At 51.4% G+C, this 27,135-nt stretch overlaps 2 protein-coding genes across 2 annotated transcripts in view; one reads left to right on the top strand and one right to left on the bottom strand.

The window, feature by feature from the left end:
• Positions 1-24,051, top strand: part of HCLS1 (hematopoietic cell-specific Lyn substrate 1) — a 56,040-nt gene extending 31,989 nt beyond the window's left edge. The window contains exons 4-15 of the mRNA XM_048824912.2: positions 849-978; positions 2,607-2,717; positions 4,655-4,709; positions 5,142-5,252; positions 6,403-6,513; positions 9,391-9,446; positions 15,065-15,134; positions 15,460-15,608; positions 16,659-16,772; positions 18,206-18,536; positions 20,096-20,167; positions 23,177-24,051. Of these exons, the coding sequence (XP_048680869.2) occupies positions 849-978; positions 2,607-2,717; positions 4,655-4,709; positions 5,142-5,252; positions 6,403-6,513; positions 9,391-9,446; positions 15,065-15,134; positions 15,460-15,608; positions 16,659-16,772; positions 18,206-18,536; positions 20,096-20,167; positions 23,177-23,313 (1,447 nt within the window). The 3' untranslated portion in view covers positions 23,314-24,051. The remainder of the gene's footprint in view (positions 1-848; positions 979-2,606; positions 2,718-4,654; positions 4,710-5,141; positions 5,253-6,402; positions 6,514-9,390; positions 9,447-15,064; positions 15,135-15,459; positions 15,609-16,658; positions 16,773-18,205; positions 18,537-20,095; positions 20,168-23,176) is intronic.
• Positions 24,052-24,944: 893 nt separating this feature from the next.
• Positions 24,945-27,135, bottom strand: part of LOC125624650 (olfactory receptor 5V1-like) — a 35,609-nt gene continuing 33,418 nt past the window's right edge. Inside the window, 1 exon segment of the mRNA XM_075124640.1 lies at positions 24,945-27,135. Coding sequence (XP_074980741.1) covers positions 27,022-27,135 — 114 coding nt within the window. The 3' untranslated portion in view covers positions 24,945-27,021.

The raw sequence follows: 27,135 nt of genomic DNA, 5'->3' as shown, positions 1-27,135 counted from the left end.
CTGACCATGGCAACAGAGTGATCAGTGAATGTGCTTACCTCACTTCCCAGAAGGTCTCCTGCTCCTTCCTGGTTCCAATCCCCACTTCCCTCATAACTGGCTGCACCTAGGGTGACCAGATATCCCGATTTTATAGGGACAGTCTCGATTTTGGGATCTTTTTCTTATATAGGCTTCTATTACCTCCCAGCCCCATCCTAATTTTTCACACTTGCTGTCCGGTCACCCTAGCTGCACCAACCACCAGCTTCCCCAATTACTTCTTCAGCGCTGCCCTACATTGTCAGTGCAAAAATCTGCCACATGAAGAAAATGGAATATGTAGGGAAAGTGTAAATAATGTAATAGTGCACAAAAGGAAGGGAGCATCATGCTGAATGGACTGTTCATTTTCACATCCAAATCTCCAGAGCTTCATTACATGAGGTTGCTGCGCTGAGGCTGCAGAGTTCAGATCTGCCTCACTGGGGAGCGCCCGAGCCTTGGGCACATGATGTGGCCCCTGGCTGTGAAGTGCGCTGATGGGTCTGAAGAGGCAATGCCATAGGCCTGGTCTGTGTTTCATTTGCGAAGAGTGAGGCTGGATGTAGATTATGTTGAACAATTGGATTTATTAAACCCTGTGGCTGAGTTGCTTCCAGTCTAACTTCTCACATTCCCTGTTCCACTGGTGTCCTGTTAATAACAATCCCTCCAGGGAAAATGGGCCCTCTGACTCAGGTTCCACTGATCATGATACAGGCTGCACGGCAGCATGTTCCAGTCTGTAATGGAGAGTAACAACTGTTGGGTTGGACCAAGTCTGAGGGTTTTGTAGTGATTTGCCCTGACCCTCTATTTCTTCCCAGCATCCACCAGCTAAGGAGCAAGGTGTCTGAGGAACATGAAGTCATCAAGAAGAAGGAGCTGGAGGCTGGGCCCAAGTCCTCTTATGGCTACGGGGGCAAATTTGGAACAGAGCAGGACCGAATGGATAAGGTAAAAGCTGCTGTGGCTTGTCTGTGCTCTGCAGAGAGTTCCCTGTCCCAGCAGTGGGGGGATGGGTCTGTCTGAGTGACTGGTCCCCGGCAGGGAAAGAGCAGGAGCAGAGATTTACAGACGTTAGAAGTGGAATAGGTCTGTGCAGTCCCACCCATCTCCCTCCCCATGGACCAGAGCAGGATTATTCCTAATGAACTCTTAGTAGAGCTTTGTCCGTCTAACTTTAAATGTCCCACATGATGGGGCCCCCAGCCTTTCTCCTGATGGGATGATTCCCAGCCAAATCCATCTCCCTGACGGAATATTTCCTGATTTAATTATCATAAACATCCCGTTTCTTAAATCTGTCCAATTCCTCCTAGTTACATACCCTTCAGGGTCCCAGAATTGAACACGCTGATGCAGGTGGGCTCACAGCCCAGAGAGTTTAAGGACATAAATGACCATTAGATCATCTAGTCTGACCTGTATATCACAGGTCGTTAAATTTTACCATTACCTCTCTATTGAGCCCCATAAGTTGTGTTTGGCTAAAGCATCTCTTCAAGATAGGCGTCTGGTTTTGATTTTAAAACATCAAGAGATGGAGAAACCCTTGGTAGTTTATTCCAGTGGTTAATCTCGCTCGCTATTAATTTATGCTTTATTTCTCGTTTGCACTTCTCTGGCTTCAGCTTCCAGTCACTTGTTCTTGTTCTTCTTCATTTCTCTGCTAGGTTAAAAATCCCTTTAGCGCCTGGGGTTTTCTCCCTGTGAAGGTACTTATACACTGTTATCAAGTCTTGATCTTTTGGATAAGCCAGAAAGATTGGGCTCTTTAATCATAGAATCATAGAATATCAGGGTTGGAAGGGACCTCAGGAGGTCATCTAGTCCAACCCCCTGCTCAAAGCAGGACTGATCCCCAATTAAATCATCCCAGCCAGGGCTTTGTCAAGCCTGACCTTAAAAACTTCTAAGGAAGGAGATTCCACCACCTCCCTAGGTAACGCATTCCAGTGTTTCACCACCCTCCTAGTGAAAAAGTTTTTCCTAACATCCAACCTAAACCTCCCCCACTGCAACTTGAGACCATTACTCCTCGTTCTGTCATCTGCTACCATTGAGAACAGTCTAGAGCCATCCTCTTTGGAACCCCCTTTCAGGTAGTTGAAAGAAGCTATCAAATTCCCCCTCCTCCCCCCGTTTAAGGTTCTGACTGTACCACATTCTCTCCAGCGCTTGAATAATTTGTGTAGCTCTTTTTCTGTACCTCCAACCAGTTTCCTCACCATTGGGAAATTAGCCCTTTTGAAGCACCAAGTGTATGTACTGCTGGGTGGGACAGTCCTCTTTTTGCCCATATCGAATGTAATCAGGTCATGAGTACTGTGTGGGAATGGCTCCGGGGATGCTGCCCTAGAGCTCAGCCAAGTGTCTCTCAGAGCAGGGCCTGGGCTCAAGCAGGGTGTGTTAGTCAGTGGGACTAAATGGCAGTGCAGTATGTTCTGTTTGTGCCTCTGCCCGTGTGTCTGTCCTGACTGCTAGACCAGAATTAAGTGGTGACTGACTCTGTCAGTGTGTCTGTCCTCTCTGTTGGATAGGAACAGTGGTGGTGCCTGCCACTATTCTTTTTGGTTTCCTAGAGTGCACTGGGCCACGAGTACATAGCTGATGTTGAGAAGCATTCCTCTCAGACAGATGCAGCTAAAGGCTTTGGGGGGAAATATGGAGTCCAGAGGGACCGAGCCGACAAGGTAGGTGGCCGCGGTGGTACAGGTTAGAGCCCTGCAGCGGGTCAGGAATCCCACAGGTCCCACAGGACCCGCTGCCATAATCGCAGGAGTGGGTAAAATGTACTTTGTTGCAGGCAGGATTGGGTGGGCAAAAAAACCAAACTGAGGTAATTTGCTGGAAAACACTAAATCTCTCGTCAGTTTGTCATAAATAGAATTTCAGCAATGGAAAGGAAGTTTTTCTTTTTTTAAAAATAATAAAGGTTTCAATAATTAAATTTAACCGAGGGATAGAAAGAGATCTGATGTCTATTATAATAGGAGTTAAAGTATTTTTACATGGTTTAAGCAAGATTTGTTTTATTCTTTTAGTAGTAAAAATTGTGTCTGAATTGTGTGTGTGTGTAACCTTTTTTTATTTGGGAATATCTCTCTCTTGCCGGATTTGTGGGATCTAAGGTTTTTGCAGGTGGGAGTTGGATAAAAGTGCAAGAAACAATGCAGGTGGGAGTGGGGATTGTGGGGCAGAATGGGAGAAGGATTAAAAGAATAGTCCGGCTCTGGTGCAGGGCACAGTGAGAACACACAGCCGGTGCCCTGCTCTTGCCGCAGCAGTAAATTGAAGGTCTCAGCCTTTATTTTCAAGGCATGCAATGGTCTGGGCCCAGGATTTCTCCATGCTTTGTGTGCCTCGGAACCGCCACTGATAACTCACTCCTCTGGCACAACGCAATTGCCTTCTCTTCTGAAGGGTGCCAGGAACCGGGCCCTGCCTGAGCACCCTGCTCCATCTCACTGGGGAGCCCTGCTCGCGTATCGGGTGTCACACTGACACTTTTCACTAAATCCACACAGTGGTTTCCAAACTGATATTTATGGCTATCTGCAATTTTTTTCAATTATGCAAACCAGCTAATTCATTTGCATAAACTGTCACCCATGGAGCTACACAAAACTTGGCAGCTCTGCACCTAGCATGTGTCATGCTGCCCCCATCTGGCTGGATACCTGATTTGTGCAGCGTGTGTAACTGACATCACAGAATGGGGCAGCCCTGGTCACTAAGCTCAGCCACTGACCTTTGGCAGGGGGGCAGGGGAGCAGTGGCTGTGGTGTGGGAGCAGCTGATGAGAGGGGAACACATCTGATGAAGTGAGCTGTAGCTCATGAAAGCTTATGCTCAAATAAATTAGTCTCTAAGGTGCCACAAGTCCTCCTGTTCTTTTTGCGAATACAGACTAACACGGCTGCTACTCTGAAAACTGTCATCTTGGCATCTCAGCGGAGGCTGAGCAAGGGGAAGGGCTCTGTGATGTGAAGCCCCCACCCCCACCCCGGGGCAGAGCTGGTGACCTCCCAGGCAGTGCTGTGTGCGGCGTCTCTGCGCACAGGGAGCCCTGGTGCTGCCCTGACCAGCGGGCAGCCCATCGTGACCAGCTAGGGAGACTCGAATCCCCTGGTTACGTCTCAGTCAGCGCTGCTGCCCCTGACGGGGCTTCTACTGGTGTCGTGGCTGATGAGCAGGGCGGTGCCTGAGGACACCCAAGAGCCTTACAGAGTGGTGTGGCAGTGGGCATGGGGGGTGGGGATGAAGGGGTCGTCTTGTTGAGGGCCTCAGGGCGAGGGTGCCATCCTGGGGCAGCCACAGACAGACAGGCGGAGACAGCTGTGAGTGACGCAACAAACCAGAGGTCAAGGCAGGGGCTGGTGGCACAAGGGGGGACAAGAATGGATGGGGTGGCACAAAGTGGGCAGGGCTTGATGGAGAGGGCAGAGCAAGAAGCCTACGTTTGTTAAGGTGGGCTGGCTTGAAGCCTGTGACCCCGAGGTGGAAGGGTCTCTGGTCACAAAGGCGGCTGCCGAGCTGGGAAGGCGGAGGGTGAAGGGGGCAGTCCCTGGCTCTCACTGGGAACCTCGTCCAAAGGAACCAGCTGATGCTCTTCTCCTTCCTTCTACAGTCAGCGCTTGGGTTTGAGTACAAGGGTGAGGTGGAGAAGCACTCATCCCAGAAAGGCAAGTTCAGTGGTAGTGTTCACCTCCCATGACACTCCCACCACCCCAGCTGCTATTGCTCCCCTTGCCAAGTCGTGACTCACCCCATCCTCTCTACCACTCCTTCCCTCCCCTCCCCACTGCCTCTCCCTTCCTCATTCTCCCTCACCACCTCCCCTCCCAGCCCACCCTCTGCCACAGCGCTCCCCTGTACTCTGCCAGCCCCTCACTCCCTCCCCCACCACAACCTGTTTGCACCTCCCCCCCGTCCCCCCTTCTGCTGCTCCTGGACCCCATCCTCCCTCCTCTTCCACTTCCTCCTAGCCTCATCCCTTCACCCCCACCGCTGCCCTCTCTCTCTTCTTGCATTTCTCCTGCCCCTCCCTGTATCCACCTACCCTCTGCAGTGGATTGGAGGGCAGCAATTATCTCTGCTTGTGTGCTCTTCCCCAGATTATGCCAAGGGGTTCGGTGGCCGCTATGGGGTGGAGAAGGACAAGCTGGACAAAGCAGCCGTGGGGTTCGACTACAAGAGTCAGACAGAGAAGCACGAGTCGCAGAAAGGTCAGGCCTGTGGTGGCCATTGTTTTCGAGTGCCCAGCCTGTGTCTGGCCTTTCCCACACGAAGTGAAACATGGGCAGGAAGGGGCCAGGAGTACTTGAGGGGGCACTGCCCACAGCAGTGTAACTCTGAGAAGCCCAGCACATTTCTGGGGAGCCCCACGCTGAGACAAACCAGGACCCGCCACTTCCAGCAGGCACCGTGGCAGAATGGGCCCTGTGGAGGGGTTTGGCTGCCTCACGGGCCAGGTTAGGGTATTCCAGGCCCAGGCAGCACAGCCGGCAGCTAATGGGGGCAACGGGTAAGCAGGCAGGTGAGGCTGGCCTCCTTGGGGAGCGGAGGGATGGGAGGTGGCACTGAGTGATGTGGAGGGAGCGAGTTCCCTCTCTGTCAGCAAGGAAGGGCTGGAGCAGTGGTGGATAGCAGGCTGTGTCTGTGTCCCATGGCTCTGGGATTCTGGACTAGGGCCCCTGTGTGGGGAGCTCAGGACTGAATGAAGACGGAGACCAAATTCCCTCTTGCCCCAGGGACCCGACAGGGAAGCAGGTCAATGAGGGAACACCATATGTGTGCAGTGTGAATGCCTCTCTCATCCCACAAAAGGCCGGGTGGTGGGGGGTGTCTCTCTGGAGCAGGGCTAGGCTTAGGGTGACCAGAGAGCAAGTGTGAAAAATCGGGATGGGGTTGGGGGTAATAGGCGCCTATGTAAGACAAAGCCCCAAATATCGGGACTGTTCCTATAAAATCAGGACACCTGGTCACCTTAGCTGGGCTGTTGATGAGGGAACAGTGTCTGAAGGGACAGTCCAGCCTTCAATACATCAGCCTACTCCCTACACATACCCTAGGTGAGGGGCGCGGTGAGCTGGAGACGGCTTTTATTTTGCCCACTTTAACAAGGCAATGAGGAAAAAATCAGTTAGATTGGCCCACTTGAGCCCTGCTCCACCCTCCCATAAGCCCCCTGTGAGCTTCTCCATCCCCACCCCTGCCAGCATCCCATTAGCCTTACCTCAACCCCCCCCACCAGCCGCTGACCCAGGGACTGGAGCTGCCTTCATTAGAGTTATGTGAGCCTGAATTAATGGACCATCTATGTTTGTCTCTCTGTTACTGTTCCCCCCCGTGCTTTGGCTTCCCCTATGACTGCAGACTATGCTGTGGGCTTTGGTGGGAAGTTTGGGGTGCAGAAGGACCGTCAGGACAAATGTGCCCTCGGCTGGGAGCACCAGGAAGAGTTGAAGCGTCATGAGTCCCAGACAGGTGTGTGCTGTGGCCAGTTGGGAGTTGGGGGGGGGCATATTCGTTTGGGCCAAACTATGGTGCATTTGGCCCAACTAAATCTCAGGGGCTCACCGCACTGCACTGTGATACAGGTGGGGGAACGCTGAGAATTGAAACACAAAAAGCAGGGCATTGTGGGGGTTCAGACTCCTGGAGCAGTGGGGGTCAGGGAATAGGGCACGGGCAGGGCAGCAGCCAAACAAGGGCTGGGAGGCTGGGGTACCTGGATCAATGTATGTTGGAGGACAGAGCACGGGAAGTGCTCACCTACAGCAATGAGGAGTGGAGGTGGGGGGTGCCTGGCTCCGTAGGGGGTGGCCAATGGGAGGGCGCCCAGCTCAGTAAGGGGTGGGCTATTGGGAGGGTACCCCGATCAGTGGGGGATGGGCTAGAGGGAAGGCACCTGGATTAATGCCACATTGCACAGATGTAGAATTCATTCTTGAGGAATCTATTCTGAAGAACAACCCCCAAGCCCTGGGGCTTGGACATCTCCGCAGTGGCCAACTGCCACCTTCCCAGGATGGCTGCTATTGCTGATGTGCCGCTGGCCAGTCAGTAGGTCAGGGGCAGCAAATAACCTTCATGGCGAGCACTCAGCATTGGTCCCCTAGCAACAAAGATGCCATTGGAGCACCTGCTGCCATTGCGACGATTGTTCACGAACAAATGCAGACCCTGCAATAACACCCGTTAATTTTATACTTGGCATTTTAAATTCGTGCTACATTGAATGGGCATAAAGGGTCCATGGTCTGTTTTGGTTCCTGTTTGGAGAAATGTGTTACAGTCAGGATTCCAGAGCAGATACTTGGCTATGAATCTGAAATTGGCTGTGCAGAGCTATTCTGAGGTGTTGACTAAAATTCCCGGTGTCCGGCACATTCCTGTGGCACGCAGGGAGCAGACACTGGGTGGGGTACAATCAGGCAGTGATTCCAGGGACTATTTGTGGAGGCTTTTTCCAGTGTTTTCCCAGCTCCAATCAAAGCACCTCCCAGGCCTCTGGCTAAGATGAAATGACTAGGGTTCTGAAGCCCTTGCTGTGACGGGTTTCATCACAGAAACCCCCTTGGGACTGCCACCTGATGTGCCAAGACTACTTCTGCCCCTGCTTTCCCTGCCAGCTTGAGACTCGAGCACCCTGTCTTGCTGAGCCAGACACGCCCGTCTGCTCCAACACAGACCCAGGGTCGGAACAACGTGCCCCAAAGCTGCAGACTTAGCTGAAAGCAACTTAAGAAGTGTTCCTGCCTTTAACACTTAGATGCTCAACTCCCAGTGGGGTCCAAACCCTAAATAAATCCGTTTTACTCTGTATAAAGCTTATAGAGGGTAAACTCGTAAATTGTTCACCCTCTATAACACTGACATAGAGATATGCACAGCTGTTTGCCCCCCGCCCCCAGGTATTAACCCCATACGCTGGGTTAATTAATAAGTAAAAAGTGATTTTATTAAATACAGAAAGTAGGATTTAAGTGGTTCCAAGTAGTAACAGACAGAACAAAGTGAATTACCAAGCAAAATAAAATAAAACACACAAGTCTAAGTCTAGTACAGTAATAAAACTGAATACAGATAAAATCTCACCCTCAGAGATGTATCAATAAGTTTCTTTCACAGACTGGATACCTTCCTAGTCTGGGCAAAATCCTTTCCCCTGGTACAGCCCTTGTTCCAGCTCAGGTGGTAGCTAGGGGATTTCTCATGATGGCCGCCTCCTTTGTTCTGTTCAACCCACTTATATATCCTTTGCATAAGGTGGGAATCCTTTGTCCCTCTGGTCTCCCACCCCTCCTTCTCAGTGGAAAAGCACCAGGTTAAAGATGGATTCCAGTTCAGGTGACATGATCACATGTCACTGTAAGATTTCATTACTCACTTGCCAGCACACAGGTATACAGGAAGACTTACAAGTAAAACAGAAAAGGAGTACTTGTGGCACCTTTAGAGACTAAGGTGCCACAAGTACTCCTTTTCTTTTTGCGAATACAGACTAACACGGCTGTTCCTCTGAAACCTGTCATTAAGTAAAACAGAGCCATCTACAGTCAATTGTCCTGGTTAATGGGAGCCATTAAGATTCCAAACCACCATTAATGGCCCATACTTTGCATAACTACAGTCGGACCTCAGAGTTATATTTCATATTTCTAGTTTCAGATACAAGAGTGATACATTTATACAAATAGGATGATCACACTCAGTAGATTGAAAAGGAGTACTTGTGGCACCTTAGAGACTAACCAATTTATTTGAGCATAAGCTTTATGCTCACGAAAGCTTATGCTCAAATAAATTGGTTAGTCTCTAAGGTGCCTCAAGTACTCCTTTTCTTTTTGCGAATACAGACTAACACGGCTGTTACTCTGAAACCACTCAGTAGATTATAAGCTTTGTAATGATACCTTACAAGAGACATTTCGCATGAAGCATATTCCAGTTACATTATATTCACACTCATTAGCATATTTTTATAAAATCATAGAGTGCAATGTCACACCTGCCTCAGGGCACCAGACGGGGAGTCAGGAGGATGTTTCCCCCTGCTGGAGTATTGCCCATTGGGTGCTGGGTGCACGATGTGGGTTTGCTGTGTAATGGGGATTTCATGCCTTCTCCAGGAGCATCCAGCTTTGGTGCCTGACTGAGTGGGCTAGTTCTGAAGTACAAATAGATTTGTTGGGCTGCTCTGGCAGTTCTTGTTTGTTCATGGGTTGCTGGAATGGGACAAAATCCTCCCTGATGTGTTTGGGCCCAATCCTTCCCCGGCTGCATGGGGCATCTCCCAGTGAAGTCTATGGGAGCTTCCCCCGATAGCTGAGGGCAAACTGAACCCTTTGTGTGTTGTAGACTATGCCAAGGGCTTTGGAGGTCGGTACGGCGTTCAGGAGGACCGAGTGGATAAGGTAAGCCTGCTGTGCTCAGCATAGTTCGCAGTTATGCCCCCAGAACCCCCAAACCTTGCTCCTCTACAAAGGGGAGTGGCACCCGCTGCGCCTCTTCTCACGCAGCCTTTCCCCCATGCAGTTATTTAGCTCTGGTGGTGGAAGGGTAGGGCCTGGTGTGGTGAAGTGTGGGGGGAGAGAGATGGAAAGTGGGGGACCATGTGGTATTTCCATTTTAAGTCCTTTCTGAATTGCTCTCCTCTTGGGCTGAATTCTCCCATTTCACTACGCGAGTTTGAGCAGATCCAGGTCAGTGATTTGTGAGTGAGCAGCAGATGCCCTTCCCATGACAAAAAGGTTTTTCTGAACCGCTCTGCAGTGAATGGGGCTACAGTAGGAATCTGTCGGGGAAGGGCCATTCCTCTCGTAAGTTCTTCATTCTGAAGGACCTCACTCACTGTGGTCCCAAAACTGCTTTGCATGCAGATTTGGTGTCATTTCCCTTCTGTTTCTCTCACACACTTTTTTATTGTTAATTATTTACATCAGAAATAAAGAATCGCAAGCCTGGGGTTACAAAGTGTCATTTCTATCCACAAGAAGGATTCTTGCACCATTTTCCATCTTCTTCATCAGTGTTTGTGTGGTCCTCGTGCTGTGCACCCCACATTTGGGCCATGGCAGGGTCCGAGTTACGAGAATGGTCTGAGTGTGTTCCACTGCCTGTTGGTTTGGGTCTGGCTGAGTTACAAGTCTTTTGGGATCCTGTGCTGTGCAGTCACGGTTGGTTGGGTTGGGTATTTTCTGAGTTCAGAAGGTGCAATGGTAAGGGCAGCTGCACTGAGCGTGCACGTGCTGGGAAATGAGCTTCAAGGTCAATAACAGTGGTGAGCATGCGCTAAGGCCATGGCTCTGTAGGAAATTACCTTTGTAGCTACCTGCCTCATCTCCAGTCAGAGGTGAAAGTAAGCTGGTCCGGTGTGGTACGGCATACCGGCAAGAGCCAGTAAGCTGTGCCGGCCCGGACCAGCTTCCCCAGGCTGGTGCTTTAAAGGGCCTCGGGCTCCCCGCAGCGGCAGGAGCTGCAGGCCCTTTAAAACATCGCCTGAGCCCCGCTGCCGGAGCCCCAGAGTAGCAGCGGCAGGGCTCTGGCGGTGATTTAAAGGGCCGAGAGCTCCGCTGTGGTAGCGGTGGCTGGAGCCTGGGAGCCCCCGCCCTTTAAATCTTGATTTAAAGGGCCTGGGCATTTAAAGGCCCCGTCTCTTCCGGTTGAGGCCCCGCCTCTTCCAGTCAAGGCCACAGACCCCTGCTCAGGAGTCCGGAGTACCCGTAAATCCCTTGTTCCTTTCACCCCTGTCTCCAGTCCTGCACCTGTGAACAGATGTCGTGCTGGCACAAAAGGAAATGGAATGTGGGTCCTATAGGTGCAGCGTATGCAGGGGAAAGTGTTGATTCTGGTATGATTTTACCCACAAGGATAAGCGATCTAGATTCTATTCTATGCAGGTTCTCATACTGCACGCAGACTGCAGTACTTGAGTACCTTTGCGTCATTCATTGACGGATGTGACTAAGAGTTGTCACGTGTGGTTTGTTCTTTCTCTCTCCCTCTCCCCCGGGGGAGAATTTTGTGTGCAGGGGAGTGTTTTGTTTTGGTATGGTTTTCATTGTTTGGGGGGTATTTTATGTGCATTTTGCTCTGTGCATGTTAGAGAAGGCAGGTTTCAGAAGTGTGCCTGGCACTTGGAGCAGAGCAATGGTGGTGAGATTTGGGGTGGTCCTTAGTTCCTGTGTTTGACAGTCTGGGACTGTCTTCTGAGAAAGCACGGACTCCTACAGAAATGGCCTTGCACGTGGTGTAGCCAGCTCTGCTGTGCAGAGTAGGGGACTTATTGACCATGGTCTACATCCCTGGAGTTTAGGCTCTTTTAGATATGCTGGGACTAGGCCTCCGAGCACCCTGAAGATAAGAATTGAGACCTTGAACTTGATGTGATATTCTATAGCGAGCCAGTGTCAGGAGTGGAGAGCAGGTTGGATGCTCTCATGGTAGCCTATGTTGCTGCGGAGACACATGGCAGCATTCTGTGCCAGCTGGAGTTTCCTAAATGCTGATGGCTTCATACCCAGGTATACTGCACTACTGTAGTCCAAAAAAGAGTTGACAAAGGTGTGCATAATCCAGGCCACCAGGATGGGATAAAGTCTTCTAGCCAACTAGAAATGGTTTGTTTTGTGAGAGCTCAGTGTCAGTGAGGAATCAAAGAGCCTCCTAAGCTATGCATGTCGACATTAAGTTGGACTGGACTGAGAACTGATCCTTGTGGAACTCCACAGTTGAGGACTCTGGTGGCAGAGGTGCAATTTCCCATCACCACTCATTGGATGAATCCCTCCAGGAAGTGACCATTTTAGTGCATTTCCCTGGAACTGAGTCACCTCTCTTAGGTGAGATTGCAGGATCAGACTGGAAATAAGGTGCACACTTTTAACAGTGAGGGCAATAACCAGTGGAACAATTTACAAAGATCATGGTGGATTCTCCATCACTGACAACTTTTAAATCAAGATTGGATGTTTGTCTAAAACCCATGCTGTAGGAATTATTTCAGGGCAGGTCTCTGGCCTGTGTTCTACAGGAGGTCAGCTTAGATGATCACAATTGTCCCTTCTGGCTTTGGAATCTAGGAAATATGAATCCATGACTCTCAGGTAGACAGTACTAAATGCTGCAACAAGTTCCAGGAGGATGAGAATGGATGACTGACTGCCCTCTGTCCATTGATATCAGGAGAGTGCCATCCATGCCACTAAAATGGTTTCAGTCCCATGTCCAGGCCTTAATCCAAATGATGCCAGGTTTAGGATATTAACATCAATTAGATGATCCTGAATTAGGTGTTCGCCTACCCTGTCTATGAGTTTACTCAGAAGTGGGAGGTTAGAACCAATATGTCCAGGGTTGGCTTTTTCAGTGTCACTTGCCCTATTGTGAATTTGAAGGGAGAAGAGATGATTCCTTCTCTGAATGAGGTGCTAGCCATTTTGGTCAGGAGTGGCACCAGTCCATGACTCTCTTTCACAGGCCAGGAATAGGATTCTCTGGTCATGCCTCCTGTTTGGCATCCAGGACATCTTGTAGAGTGAATGTACTGACCTTGGAGAATGCAGGCAATCACTGGTGTGGGGAGCTGTTTGAGAAGTCTTCCCAAATGTGTGGGAATATACAGATCACTTTGTGTCAATGACCTGTCCTCCTTTGGGATTATGTTTTACCTCCTTTCGTGAGCTACAGCTTATTCTCAAATAAATTGGTTAGTCTCTAAGGTGCCACAAGTACTCCTTTTCTTTTTGCGAATACAGACTAATGCGGCTGCTACTCTGAAACTTCATTATTTACTTTCTCCACACCATCATGATTTTATAGATCTCAATCATATCCCCCCTTAGTCACCTCTTTTCCAAGATGAAAAGTCCCAGTCTTATTAATCTCTCCTCATATGGAAGCCTTTCCATACCCCTAATAATTTTTGTTGCCCTTTTCTGAACCTTTTCCAATTCCAATATATCTTTTTGAGATGGGGTGACCACATCTGCACGCAGTATTCAAGATGTGGGCGTCCCATGGATTTACATGAGGCAATCTGATATTTTCTGTTTTATTATCAGTCCCTTGCTTAATGATTCCCAACATTCTGTTCGCTTTATGACTGCTGCTGCACATTGAGTGGATGTTTTCAGAGAACTATCCACAATGACTCCAAGGTCTCTTTCTTGAGTGGTAACAGCTAATTTTTACCCCATCATTTTATATGTATAGTTGGGATTATGTTTTACCATGTGCATTACTTTGCATTTATCAAATTTGAACTTCATCTGCCATTTTGTTGCCCAGTCACCCAGTTCTGAGGGATCCTTTTGTAGCTCTTCGCAGTCTGCCTGGGACTTAACTATCTTGAGTAGTTTTTTATCATCTGCAAATTTTGCCATCTCACTGTTTACCCCTTTTTACAGATCATTCATGAATTTGTTGAATAGGACTGGTCCCAGTACAGACTCCTGGGGGACACCACTATTTACCTCTCTCCATTCTGAAAACTGACCATTTTTTCCTACCCTTTGTTTCCTATCTTTTAACCAGTTACTGATCCATGAGAGAACGTTTCCTCTTATCCCATAAGAAATATCCCTATTCATTGACGATTCCCCATTTACAATTGTTAGGAGTGCGATCAGTTAACCAGTTTTTAATCCATTTGATAGATGTCATATTGATTTTTATGCAATGCTATTTTTTAAGCAGAATACTGTGCAGAACTAAATCTAATGCCTTACAGGAGTCTATTACATCAGCACAGTTACCTTTATCAAGCAGGCAAGTACTCTCTTGAAAGAGTATCAGTTTCACAGCATGGCACAGGACATTTAAGAAGGAAGAGGGCAATACACCTGTGACTTGTCAGCTGACCCCCAACCGAGCTTAAAGGAAGGCATCTGGGCCATATAAATGGACAGAATGGTCTGAGAGTTTGTGAGGCAGAGGCTTAGGTGAAAGCTGCTGGAGTTCAGTCTGGCAAGGGCAGTTGAGAGCTGCCAGGGACCAGGGGACTGGAGGAGGCCCCCAAATGAAGCTGTAGCTGATGCCTGGGGGAAAGCTGAAGCAGGAGAGCAGCAAGAGGGGTTTGCCAGCTGACCTTCCCAAGTCAGAGAGCCTTGGCCAGAGGGCTGGAGAGGGCTGAAGGCCACAGAGCAGCAGAGGGAGTAGACTGCTGATTTCTAAGCCACGAGCTGAAGCTAAGGGAGAGGGCTGAAGGCAAGGGAGCTGCAGAAGGACTGATGTCGCCATGCTGGAGAGCTGAAGCCGGGGGAACAGTGCATGGGCTTGCCTTCTGGGAAGAGAGGATTTGCACTCTAGCTGGAATTGCTGGGCAGTTTACCTGGCAGAAGGAAGGAGAGGACTGAAGAAGAGCCCAGGTTTGGTGGAAGATGCCACATAGGTATGTGGTGCGTTGAAAGATTAGATGTTAAGGACTATGTGCATAGAATTTTGGGGTTTTTGTTATGGTCTATCTTCCACTATGTTTTTGTAATAAACTGGTGCCAAGGAGGAGGAGAACTGAGGCAAGAAAGCTTGCATGGCATTACTGGGAATTTTGAAAGAGGGAAACTGATGTACACATGTTGGTCTGCCATGGCCTGCTGCTGGATGGTGCTTCAGATGCTACCCTGTGACAACCAGGTTGGTTTGACAAGACCTATTTTCTACAAAACCATGTTGAATAGCATTAATTGTATTTCTACCCGTTATTTCCCTATTTTCTGCTGCCCATGTCAGCATTCCATTATTGTGGCCAGGTTGCAAAGTGCAAAGAATTAGCAACAGAAATTAACAATATTAATAGTCAGTGGAAGAGCTAAGACTCTCCTCCTGGCTCCCAAGCCCCCCAGGTGTTATCCTTACCTGTAGAGTGGGGAAACCGAGGCACAGAGTGTCTCGCCCAGCATCACACAGGCAGGCCAGTGGCAGAACTGGGAATAGAACCCAGATGGGTGTCCAGCTGGGCTGTTGTCCTGGGGACTCTGGCTCTGCTGCATCTCTTCCCTGGCATGCTGGATGTGCCATTCTCTTCCCTTTTCAGAGTGCTGCTGGCTTTAATGAGATGGAAGCTCCAACTTCCTCATATGAGAAGACCAAACCTGTGGAGGCAGGTAAGACACTCGGAAACAACCAGAGTGCCTAGCCCCGGCCCTGCAGCTGGGAAGAGCCTGTATTCCACGGTTGTTCCTACAGCCTCCGCAGCCAGAGACTCTGCACCGGGCACGTGGCTGTGGGGTTGTGCGGGTTTGGCCTGCAGGCTGGAGGGGGGAGATGATGGGGTCAGTGGGTTTGGCCTGGGGGGAGGGAGGCAGCCCATTAAGAGGGAGGGGGACCCCAGTGGGTTTGCCCTGTGGAGACAGGGGAGGCCGGTTGGGTGGCGTGTCCCAGCAAGCTGGCCCAGGCTGCCTGTTCCTGAAAAGCCATTTTTCTGTGCAGCCTCCAGTGGAGCCAGAAGCCTGAAGTCACGATTCGAGAGCATGGCCAAGTCAGCTGACGAAGAGAACAGGAAGCGGGTGGAGGAGGAACGCATGAGGCGCCAGGCCCGGGAGCAGCGGGAGCGCCAGGCAGCTCAGCAGCAGGAGCAGGTGAGGGGCCCAGTGCCCAGCCACGGCAAGTGCTGCCCTGTCCCCCCTGGTGGGGCCAGGATCTGGGGTAGCTGTTCGCTGAAGGGGGCCCAGCAGCATTGTCCCCCTCTCTCAGGGCGGGCAGGGACTTGCCTGAGCCCCCTTGGCAAATTAGTGTTGGAGCCAGGCATCCTGATTTCCAGGCCAGTGCCTGATCTGCCTGCCTCAGGGCAGACACACACCAGGGTGACCACCCATCCCGAATTGGGCGGGACAGGCCTGAAATGTACAGTTCAAATCCCGAGCCTGGGCTGAATGTCTCCGGGACAGCATTTGTCCTGGATTCCCTGCAGTGCCGCTCCACAACTGCCTGAGGCTTGGGGACAGTGCCAGCCTCTTCCTGGTTGGGGGAGCTGAGGTGGGCCAAGAGAGGTTGTGGAATCCCTGTTGTTAAAAACAGGTTGGACAAATACTTGCCAGGGATAGTCTAGGGTTTACTTGGTCCTGACTTAGCGCAGGACCCTTGAGGTCACTTCCAGTCCTACATTTCTATGATAAGAACCTCCACTACGTGACCAGATACCCCCTTTCCCTCCACAGGGGCCTCTGTGGTGTGTGCACTGGGGACTGGTCTCAGCCTTTCCCCACACCATGGCCCTTTCTGGCACATGGATGAGGGGAGCCTTCCTGAAGGAGAAGCATTCCTGCTCAGAGGTGCTGGAACAATTTGTATAGTAGGGGTGCTGAGACCCATTGAACCCAGCTGTAAATCCTGTATATAATGGAAACCACTTCAAGCCAGGGGATGCAGCAGCACCCCTAGTTCCTGCACCTCTGCTCCTACTCTGTGGACCCTTCTTGAGGCTGATTCCTGCAGGTCCCACACGACCAATGGGTCCATTGCCATTCGGTCCCTTAGTCTCCTGAGCGGGGTTTATGGGAAATGGGACAGGCTCCAGCGGGAGGAGAATGAGGCTTGTGTGTAAACTGCCCCATCAGGAGTAGGAAAGGGAGTCACTCTGGATCCTGTGCAAAAAGACTGAATTGTGATGACGATCTCTCTCCTGAAAGGAAACCCAGGAGGATGAAGAGATGAGCCGTAACAAGCCAGGTCCCACGCCAGCTGTGGTACCCAGGAGGGTTTGCAAAGAACCAGCAATGCTGCCTAGTCCACAGGGACAGCAGGTACAGGGGGCAGCACTGGTTGAGGGCCACAGCTGCTGGGGAAAGACAGCATGTAGGTCAGAATCAGGGGGGCAGGGGGAGGGCTGTTACTATGAAGGTAGGGCAGTGTGGGGAGGGGGTCATGGCTACTGGGCACTTTACGTTTCCCACCTTCTGCAGACCAAATCTGGAACTGGACTCAGGGGAGGGGTGAGCAGCAGCTGAGTGGGCAAAGGCCTGAAGCACAGCTGAGGGGCAGAAGAGATTTCACAGGGCAGCACGAGAGGCCTGGAACACTGGGAGAATGGTTCCAGTTCTAAGTGGCTCTGGATACTACCAGATGTTGATAATGCTGGACTGTGCCTACATCTCTGTAACAGGGCAGGGAGCTGCTGCTGCAGTGTTATATAAAGTGCATGCCAAGTCTTTCTGCACCTCAGCTTAATGCTCTGCTAAAGTACAGGCCAGAGCTGACTTTTCAGGAAGCATGCACAGAGTCAGTTCAACCTCAGGACAAGTGTGTGTAAAATCCTGGCAAGTAGATGTTAATAGCTTCCAGCAGCTTCAAAGAGAGAGAGCCATACCACTCTTTATGGCCACAGAACACATTGTAAAGAGTATTTGGAATGCTATGAATAACTTTTAACCAAAAGCTGTTAGGCCACACCTATACTGGTGTGCCTCATACAGACCTCTCACTTTGTTGCTGTTATATACACTTAAATATAAGGTTCCAACATAATATCTACACTTCTGTACTTCAACACACACACACACACTCGCCTCCAGTCTTCTCTCAGAGGTGATTTCCCAGTCTTTATGCTATAGCTGTCATATGTAGTGTGTCATCTGCACTCTGCAGAGCTTGCCACCCGCACACGCTTGGTGAGACAGATCTCTGTTGCTGATCGGGTCTGATCTCTGCCCATATTGAATGTAATCAGGGCATGTTTCCTGTTACCATTTAAATGTGCTATGGTGTCACTTGTATAGCAGCTGGAAAAGACACACAATACTGACAGCACTCGCCCCAAGTGGCCTTGCTGTAGCCGGGAAGTGTGTGTGTTGTTTTTTATCAGCATTTGGTTCAAACTGGCTCAGCCATTTTTAAACCACAGGGTTTCAGCTGGTTTGCGGTTTCCAGCGGCTCCCTTCCCTTGGGACTAGCTTACAAACAGCCGTTTTGCCAATGGTGAGATTGGCACCTGCCAGGTAAAGCTCAAGTTCTGTGGCTCTGCACAGTTCTTGGGCAGCTGCTTAAATCTGTTATTGGGATGTTTCCTTTAAAGCCCTTCTGGTGATGGGCATCATCAGTATGCAGGTAGCACGTAGCACCCCTGTCAGGGATCAGACCCCTTAATTCTGAGCAATGCACAGACATACGCAGGTCGAGTCCCTGCCCCACAGTTTATACTTGACATGGGCTAGTTTCCCATTCTTCCCTCACTGCACAGCAAGAGGCAGACACACAGGATGAGGAACAGCCCCCTGCACTGCCACCGCGGCCCTCAGACCTGGGCGAAGGCTCCAGCAAGCTGCATGAGGAGTCGCATGGGGAGGAGGCCATCTATGCCGACAGCGTGGATCTGCAAGGGGACTATGAGGAGCTGCCAGAGCCCTCAGACTATAACGATGGTGCTGACATGGACAGAGACTATGAGGAGCTGCTGGAGCCCTCCAGGGAGCCGGAGGCCATCTGCGATGAGGGTGTCGATACGAGTGAGGACTATGAGGAGATCCCCCCAGAGAGTGCATCCAGCAACATCAGGAACATTCCCTGCTCTGGTGAGTGACAGGGAATGAGCTCCTGGGGCATGACTCTAGGGATGCAGGTGTCTGTCTGCATTTCAGGGCCAGGCCAGGCAGGCACTGTGGTGCCATAAAAACACCAGAGAGGAACTCAGCACCATGTTGCTCTGCAGTGATTGTCCTCCCCAGACACTGTGGGGAGCCTTGCTGGGGGCAGCCTGCTTTGCTCCTCCAGTTGGGAGAAATGGTGATGGAGTGGGGGTGGGGAGTAAGCAAAGCACTGCCCTACTCTAAGTTCTGAGACTAGCGCAATTAGTCCTGGGCCAGCAATAGACTCACCTGCTCAAGAGGGGCCAGGGTGGGCTCGCCCGAGGATGGGACAATGTAGTGTGCTCTGGTGCATAGTGCTGTGTTTTGCAGGGAGTGATTTCCAGCCATGCCCCAAAGTCTCTGCTGATTTGGTTCATTTCCAGCTGCAGTTCAAAGAACTGATGTTGACCTACAAATGCTTAAGTGATTTAGAGCCTGCGCCCTCCTGGTGTGAGGCCTTCAGAGTTGATACCAGCTGGTTTTAAAGGGAGCGGCTTCCAGCAGGGCATTCTGAGGGAGAGGAGCTGAGTGGCACATGCTTCCTTGTGACTCACAGGGCATTCTGTCTGGTCTGTGGCTGAGGTTTTCATACCTGCTAGGAGTGTGCAGCCAAATCCCCCTGTTAGCTTTTAACCCAGTGTCCCAAGGGCTGAGAAGGGATGATGGGGCGTGGGGTGGTTCTGTTTAGTTGCAGATGGCAAAAGATCAATTTGATACAGTGGAAGAGGCTCATTTTAACAAACCAAAATTACTAGCACCTTCCTGCCCACCTTGTCAGTTCCCAGCACCTGCAGGAGACAGTGCCCGGTGCTGGCCCTGCACCCGCACAGAAAGAAACAACTGAGAAGAGCCCTGCATCCTGCCAGCCCATGGAGCAGGTTCTGGGCACCAGGAGAGGCACCAGAGTGGAGCACATAGACACTTGCTGTGGGAGGTGGCGAACAAAGCTGCATCTCAGAGCTGAACACTGAGCACTCTGCCTGGGCCTGGGAGCCCAAGTGAAAGCGAGTCTGGCTACAGCTCTTTGGCCCTGCTGGGCTTTGTCCTAGCCTGCTTTTGGCCAAACACCTGGACCCTTTCTCTTTGGCAGCACCTAGGACTCTCCCCCTGAGCGAGTACCTCACCGTGCATGGCCCAGGGCAAGGCCACTACCAGTGGCTAGCTTAGCTGACTTCACGCCTAACGTGTTGGCTTTTGTGCATTGCATTGTAAGGCACTTCTCGTTCCCACTCAGTGAGAGCTGTGTGCCTGACTACCTTGTGGTAAGTGTCAGCCAGTGCATCCATCTTGTGCCCTGCTAAGGACCGGAGGTGCAGTGAGTGCTCTGTCTGGCCTGGCCCTTTTCCGCAAAGACAACAGGCACTCTGAGAAGGGATGAGACCTTTCCCCAATGATGGGGCCTGAGGCTCAGAAGGGGAAGGGAGATCACCCCTGTAAACCTGGCAGGGTCTGTGCATGGTTTGGGGTTGCCTCCTCCTGAGCTGCCCCCTGGTGTTTTCCTGCAGGAGTATCTGAGAATGTGTACGAGGCAGATGATGCTGGGATTTCTGCTGTGGCTCTGTACGATTACCAAGGAGGTGAGTCTGTCTGTTTGGCCTGGGGAGTAGAGGGAAGGAGGTGATCTGCCTGCATGGGAACATGTGGGAGGGGTTATCCTGGATGGCAGGTAGGGGAAGGAGAAGGGCTGAAGGTTCTGCCTGAATAACGATGCAATATTAACCTCATGCTTCAAGGCCTAAGCCAGACTCCAGCTATGAGGGTACGTTACACTTAAGGTTGCCAACTGTCAAATCACACAATCCCAAATACTCTTGTCCGGCCCTGAGGCCCCGCCCCTGCCCCTTCTCCGAGGCCCCACCCCACTCACTCCATCCCTCCTCCCTCCGTCCCTCACTCACCTTCACGGGGCTGGGGCAGGGGGTTGGGGTGTGGGCTCTGGACTGGGGCTGAGGGGTTTGGAATGTGGGAGGAGGCTCTGGGCTGAGCCTGGGGCTGGGGATAGGGGTGCAGGAGGGGATGCAGGGTGCAAGTTTTGGGAGGGAGTTTGGGTGCAGGAGTGGGCTCTGGGCAGGGGCAGGGGGTTGGGGTACAGGAAGGGGATGAGGGGTGCAGGCTTCAGCCAGGCAACGCTTACTTTGGGCGGCTCCCAATCGGCAGTGCAGTGGGGCTAAGGCAGGCTCGGTGCCTGCCCTGGCCCCGCGCCGCTCCCGGAAGTGGCCGGCACGTCCCTGCAGCCCCTGGGGTGGGGGGGTCAGGGGGCTCCACGCACTGCCCGTGCCCTGAGCACCGACTCCACAGCTCCTATTGGCCAGGAACTGCAGCCAATGGGAGCTGCGGGCGCAGAGCCTACCTTAGCCCCGCTGCACTGCTGACTGGGAGCTGCCCGAAGTAAGCAGGACCAGGGTGTTCTGCACGCTGCCCCCTCCATGCGCCGCTCCCGGAAGCGGCAAGCACATCCCTGCATTACCCCCGCCTGCAGGCACCACCCCCACAGCTCCCATTGGCTGCAGTTCCTGGCCAATGGAAGCTGTAGAGTTGGCATTCAGGGCATGGGAAGCGTGCAGAGCTCCCTGCCCCACCTCAGGGATGTGCTGGCTGCTTCTGGGAGTGGCGCAGAGCCAGGGTAGGCAGGACCCTGCCTTACCCCCACTGCGCTGCCGGACTTTTAGCGGCCTAAAGTCTCCTGGTTTGGCTTCAGTACCCTCCAGGAGATAGAGCCCGACTCCGGGAGACTCCCAGCGAAACCGGGAGGGTTGACAACACTCGTCACGCTGCAATCAAAGACGTGTGGCACCAAGTCTCAGAGCACAGGTCAGTTGACTCAGGTTAGCAGGGCTCAGGCGGTGGGCCTAAATATTGCAGTGTAGACATTTGGTCTGGGGCTGGAGACTGGGCTCCGAGATCCACCCCCTTTGCTCAACTTTTTTATATTTTATGATTAAGGCCGAACCTATAAACTGCAATTTTTAGCCCACCAGCCTGAGCCCCGTGAGCCCGAGTCAGCTGACTTGGCCAGTGTCAAGGAGTGTGGGGGAGTCCAGGCCCTGCATCCCCCTTCCTGGGATCCACTGAGACTCTCAGCCAGCCAGTAAAACAGAAGGTTTATTGGACAACAGGAACACAGTCCACAACAGAGCTTGTGGGTACAACCAGGACCCCTCAATCACGTCCTTCTGGGGGAGCAGGGAGCTTAGACCCCAGCCCTGGGGTTCCCTGTGTTCCTCCACCCAGCCCCAAACTGAAACTAACCCTCCCTCACTCCCCCCCAGCCTGTCTTCACATTCCTGGGCAGAGGTGTCACCTCCCCCTCCCCCTCCCGGCTCAGGTGACAGGCTCTCAGGTCTCCCATCCCCAGGGCACATTCCCAGGTCAACACTCCCCCCTCCCTGCTGCGTCACATCGTCACAGCCAGCCATTGCTTTGCTGCAGGTCTTTGATTGGACGGAAGAACCCAATGCACAGCTACAGACTAGGGACCGAATGGCTAGGCAGCAGTTCTGCGGAAAAGGACCTAGGGGTGACAGTGGACGAGAAGCTGGATATGAGTCAGCAGTGTGCCCTTGTTGCCAAGAAGGCCAATGGCATTTTGGGATGTATAAGTAGGGGCATAGCAAGCAGATCGAGGGACGTGATCGTTCCCCTCTATTCGACATTGGTGAGGCCTCATCTGGAGTACTGTGTCCAGTTTTGGGCCCCACACTACAAGAAGGATGTGGATAAATTGGAGAGAGTCCAGCGAAGGGCAACAAAAATGATTAGGGGTCTGGAACACATGAGTTATGAGGAGAGGCTGAGGGAGCTGGGATTGTTTAGCCTGCAGAAGAGAAGAATGAGGGGGGATTTGATAGCTGCTTTCAACTACCTGAAAGGGGGTTCCAAAGAGGATGGCTCTAGACTGTTCTCAATGGTAGCAGATGACAGAACGAGGAGTAATGGTCTCAAGCTGCAGTGGGGGAGGTTTAGATTGGATATTAGGAAAAACTTTTTCACTAAGAGGGTGGTGAAACACTGGAATGCGTTACCTAGGGAGGTGGTAGAATCTCCTTCCTTAGAGGTTTTTAAGGTCAGGCTTGACAAAGCCCTGGCTGGGATGATTTAACTGGGAATTGGTCCTGCTTCGAGCAGGGGGTTGGACTAGATGACCTTCTGGGGTCCCTTCCAACCCTTATATTCTATGATTCTATGATTCTATGATTGCAGTGTAGATGTACCGTTAGAGACCAGAATGAGACCTAATGTGGGAGCAAAATACCCCTGCCCTGCTTCTGCCCTGTTCTTGTGCACTCCTCTGAGGCATTTGGTACCAGCCACTGACAGATCCTGATTCCAGACTAGGTGGGCTATGGGTCTGACCCAGTCGGTCAATTCCTATGGTCCTATGCTGGGATGGGACACTGAGGAAGGGGAGGTGGGGGGAACCACTGGTGTGGGATGTAAGTGGAGAGGAGGGGAGGTCTGCCAGGATGTGGTGGTGGCCTCTGCTGTACTCCCCATTGGGGTAATTTTTGCCCCCTGCCCATCCCAAGGTGTCTTTGCCCCCAGGAACAAATTGCATTGTGCCTCATTTTCCGCTTTCATTTTTGCAGAAGGTGACGATGAAATTTCCTTTGACCCCAATGACACCATCACTCACATCGAGATAGTGGATGAGGGCTGGTGGCGGGGGTGCTGCCGTGGCAGAGTTGGCCTCTTTCCAGCTAATTATGTGAAGCTACTTCAGTGAGACCTGCCATTGCCCAAACCCCTCTGGGCTGCTGCCTCTTACTGCTTCAGCGCTTTATGTGTAGCCAGGGAGCAGCTCAGCTCAGCCCAGCTTGCCAGCGTGAGAGAGAAATTAATAAGAAATGACAAATAGGATCCTGGGGGGCAGCCTGGCCCATGTGGGAATGGGGTGGGGGGTGAGTAAAGAATGGGGCATGGGGTCTTTCCCCTCTTGGAGGTGCTGGTTCCAATCCAGCCCCAGGGTGGGAGCACTGGCTGCCTCAGGGAAGTGGGGAATAGGATATGGGACCTTTCCCTCTAGGTTCTCATTTAAGATCAACCCCTGACTAGTAATCACCAAAGTCTTCTACATGTGCTAGCCTCTCTTACCTGTGTGGGGGGCTTAGCTCAGTTCTGGGTGCACCTATATCTGTGTAACAGAAACTGTCCCATGGATGGCAGCCGTCCCAGAGGCCAAGAGCAGACTATGCCATGAGGAACAAAGTCCTTGTAACACTCTGAGAGGTTCAGCTCAGGCCAGGGTAAGGCACAACAGCAAATAGGAGGGGGAGGCTTGAGCTTTTGCTGCCTGGGGGTAAACAGGACTTCAGCCTCCAGGGCGGGGAACTGGGAACCTTTTGCCTTCACTAATCGTACCAAGTTCTCCTGTCTTGAATTTGTGACTTTGGCTGTACTATGCTGCTCCATTAAATGGGAGATGCCTGTGCAGAGGCAGACAATAAAGGAGAATCTTGCTAAAGCCTTAGACTTCCTGCCTTTTGTTCCTCTGTCCGGTGAAACTATGGCTGGATACCGCGTCCCAGTTCTCGGGTCAAGCCTTTGAAAAGGGTATTGGAAACATTAGAGAGGGTTCAGAGAAGCATGAGCTGAGGTCTGGGAAACAGGCCACAGAGTGAGACACTAAAGGACCTTACCTAGTTAGCGTAGGTTGAGAGGTGACTTGAGCGTGAGCTAGAAGGTGATACCAGAGGGACGATTAATGGGGCAGACACAGGCAGAACAAGAGCTAATGCACAGGGGCAATGGAACATTTCTACTTGGAAAAGAAACTCTTTTTCTGTCTAGAGTGAGTGTAATTAACCACTGGGACATGGGCCCAGGGATGTAGTAAATTGTCCATCAGTTGGAGTCTTTGAATCAAGCTTGGAGTCCTCTCTGAGTCGGTCTAGTTCAACCACAAGTTTTTGGCCTGGAGACAGGAATCACTGGGTGAAATTCTCTGGTCTGCATTAGGCAGAAGGTCAGACCAGATAATTGGCCTTAAATCTGTGGATCTAATATCAGGATGGTGCCGATACTATTGGGACATCTGGTCACCCTAGGGCCATGGCCCCACCTACCCCCTCCCCAGCTCCTCACTATGATTAGCATGTGTTCCTGAGCCTTATGTGTATGCAGTGTGTGTGTGTGGTGAGGGGCCACATTGTGTCCCATTGGCAAGAGCCAGGGCTAATGTGGCCCTTGGCACCAAGCCCTGAGCTCCTTACGCCCGTTGGAAGCAATGTAAAACTGAGTCAGGGCCTAAGTCTGGCCTCCTTGAGGCCTTCCACTCCTGTGCCTCATCCTTCCAACCCCTTTGGAGCCCACCCACCAACCCCAGTGACCACAGCAGATGCACCATTTCTGGGAGCCTTTATTGGGATTTATTACAGTACGTCTGCAGTATGCCCACCCTGGGGTTGGCCTGTTACATGAGAGAGATCTGGGCAACTCACACAGCTTGCCCCAAGCCTACTGTACAACAGGGTGCAGGGAACGGACTGAACTGGAGTAGGGTAGGGGTAATGTGTGTCCAATTTCTTTTTAACGTATACAAGAGAAATCCAATACAAGCCCCTCTGTTAAAGAGCAAACAGACTCAGGTACCTCACACCAACCACCTCCTGGCAGCTGCTGAGCCAGACCACAATCCCGAGGCTAGGATTTGCTAACTACTACTTTAGAGCCATTTAAATACCATCAGAGTAGTAATAACCCAACCCCGGGTCTGTTTAATAACAGTTGAGCAGCTACGTAGCACAGTCTAAGCTGTAAACAAATCACAGCACATGAATGACAGCTTCAGCAACAAGCAGCAAAGCCCTTGGCTATCAGTGCTCAGTCCACTTGTGCCAGCACCTCTTAGCTGAGGGTCTCCGGGAGCTTCACAGATATGGATGACTCAAGCCCCTTGGGAGTAGCATAAGGTCCCTGTTCGTTGTTGGGCACCGCGCCAGCTAGCACAGAGCTACCAGCACTCTGTAAAGACACAGCCCACCACAGGAAGGCAATTGTGTGATTTATTTTGGAGCAGTTTCTCTGCAGTAATTTGTCCTGTCCCCTCTCCTCAGGAACGTCTGGGCTCTTGGAAACATTTGCTATTTATTTCTTGTGTTGTCTGCATGGTGTCCCAATCTGTCATGTTCCTGTACCAGGTACGGACGGGCTGCAGAGCTTGCATCTGTACCAGAGGCACTCCAGATCTGCTCATCATGAGCTCAGTCAATGCAGTGACAGGTTAGCTTAGAAAATATTTGATACAGGGTGTTGCATCCCATGAAGTGAGCTGTAGCTCACAAAAGCTTATGCTCAGATAAATTTGTTAGTCTCTAAGGTGCCACAAATACTCCTTTCTTTTTAGGTTGTCACCTAGTGGCTGAACAGTGTAATACAGTTTAATGTTTCACTACCGCTTCTCTAGAGGCTCTGGCGGACAGGGCCCAGTGATGCGGGAGCACGTCTGTTCTTCTGGGGCAGGGGAGTGCAAATACAGTCAATCAAATGGGATCTATGAAAATTGTTGTAGATGCGGGGGAGGCGCCTGTAACGCAGCTGGTGCCGAGGGGCAAACCCACCCCCAGGTTACATAAACATTCTTTCCAGAAGCAGCTACGGGGTGCACCCTGTTGGCAGCTAGCCAGGGAGGAAGTGGTGTCAGGGGAGCGCTAGGAGTTGGGAGGTCTCTCATGGAGGAAGCTTCCTAGGCTCTACTCCCCCAACCCCTCCTCCCCATTCCTCTTCCCGCCTTGGATGCCCTGCAGAGGGAAGCACCCTTCCAGCACCCATCTGCCAGGGAGAGGAGGGGAGGGAAAGGGAGTGATCGGTGATGCTGCCTCACCCTGCAAAAAGTGTGAAACGATCATGCCTGCCCTGCAATAGCCCAGCCCCTGCTGCCCAGAATACCAACATTTGAACAATTATGTTTCTAGCTTTTATGGTTGTATGGAAACCCAGTGAATGTGTTTATCCCCATCCCAAACTGCCTCCCTTGTGGCTCAGACACCCAGCTCCCACAATGTAGTTCTGCATTTTCAATACAAATGTCTGCAGTACCTTGAAATCTGAAAATTATGGAGCAGCCTAAAATAACTTGCATATTATGATAATCAATAATGTGTGTGTGTGGGAGGAGAGGGGATTTTTGCTGATTGAACTATTTCACATGACGGCTTTTATTGATCTGATGCTACTCTAGCGGCTCCTGTCTACTACATCAGTTTTGCAGAATCTAGGGGCTTTGTGCAGGACATAGGTCGAGCCATTTAGCTTCAGAGACATGGCAGAGAGCCTTGCTAACAATGGTAGCTGTGAAAGGAGTCCCTCTGCCCCATACCCTGGCTCCTTACACAGCTGCCAAGTCTAACAAGCCATTTCCCTTGGAAGTGAAGAGGAGCCATTACAGTCAGAGCAGAGCAGGAGTCACCTCCCAGCTCTCACCTCAGCCGGGACCTCACTGCCTGCCTGGGGAAGAATATTCCCTCCTCTGGCTCCCTAGAGCCTTCCTCAGGGCCCCCTTCATTTCCTGGTTGTGGAGGCTGTAGATGAGGGGGTTCAGCATGGGGTT

Source organism: Caretta caretta, chromosome 1 (assembly GCF_965140235.1).
Source record: "Caretta caretta isolate rCarCar2 chromosome 1, rCarCar1.hap1, whole genome shotgun sequence".
Classification (NCBI taxonomy): Eukaryota; Metazoa; Chordata; order Testudines; family Cheloniidae; genus Caretta; species Caretta caretta.
Note: the sequence above shows the minus strand (reverse complement) of the source record. Positions and strands in the feature narration are given on the sequence as shown.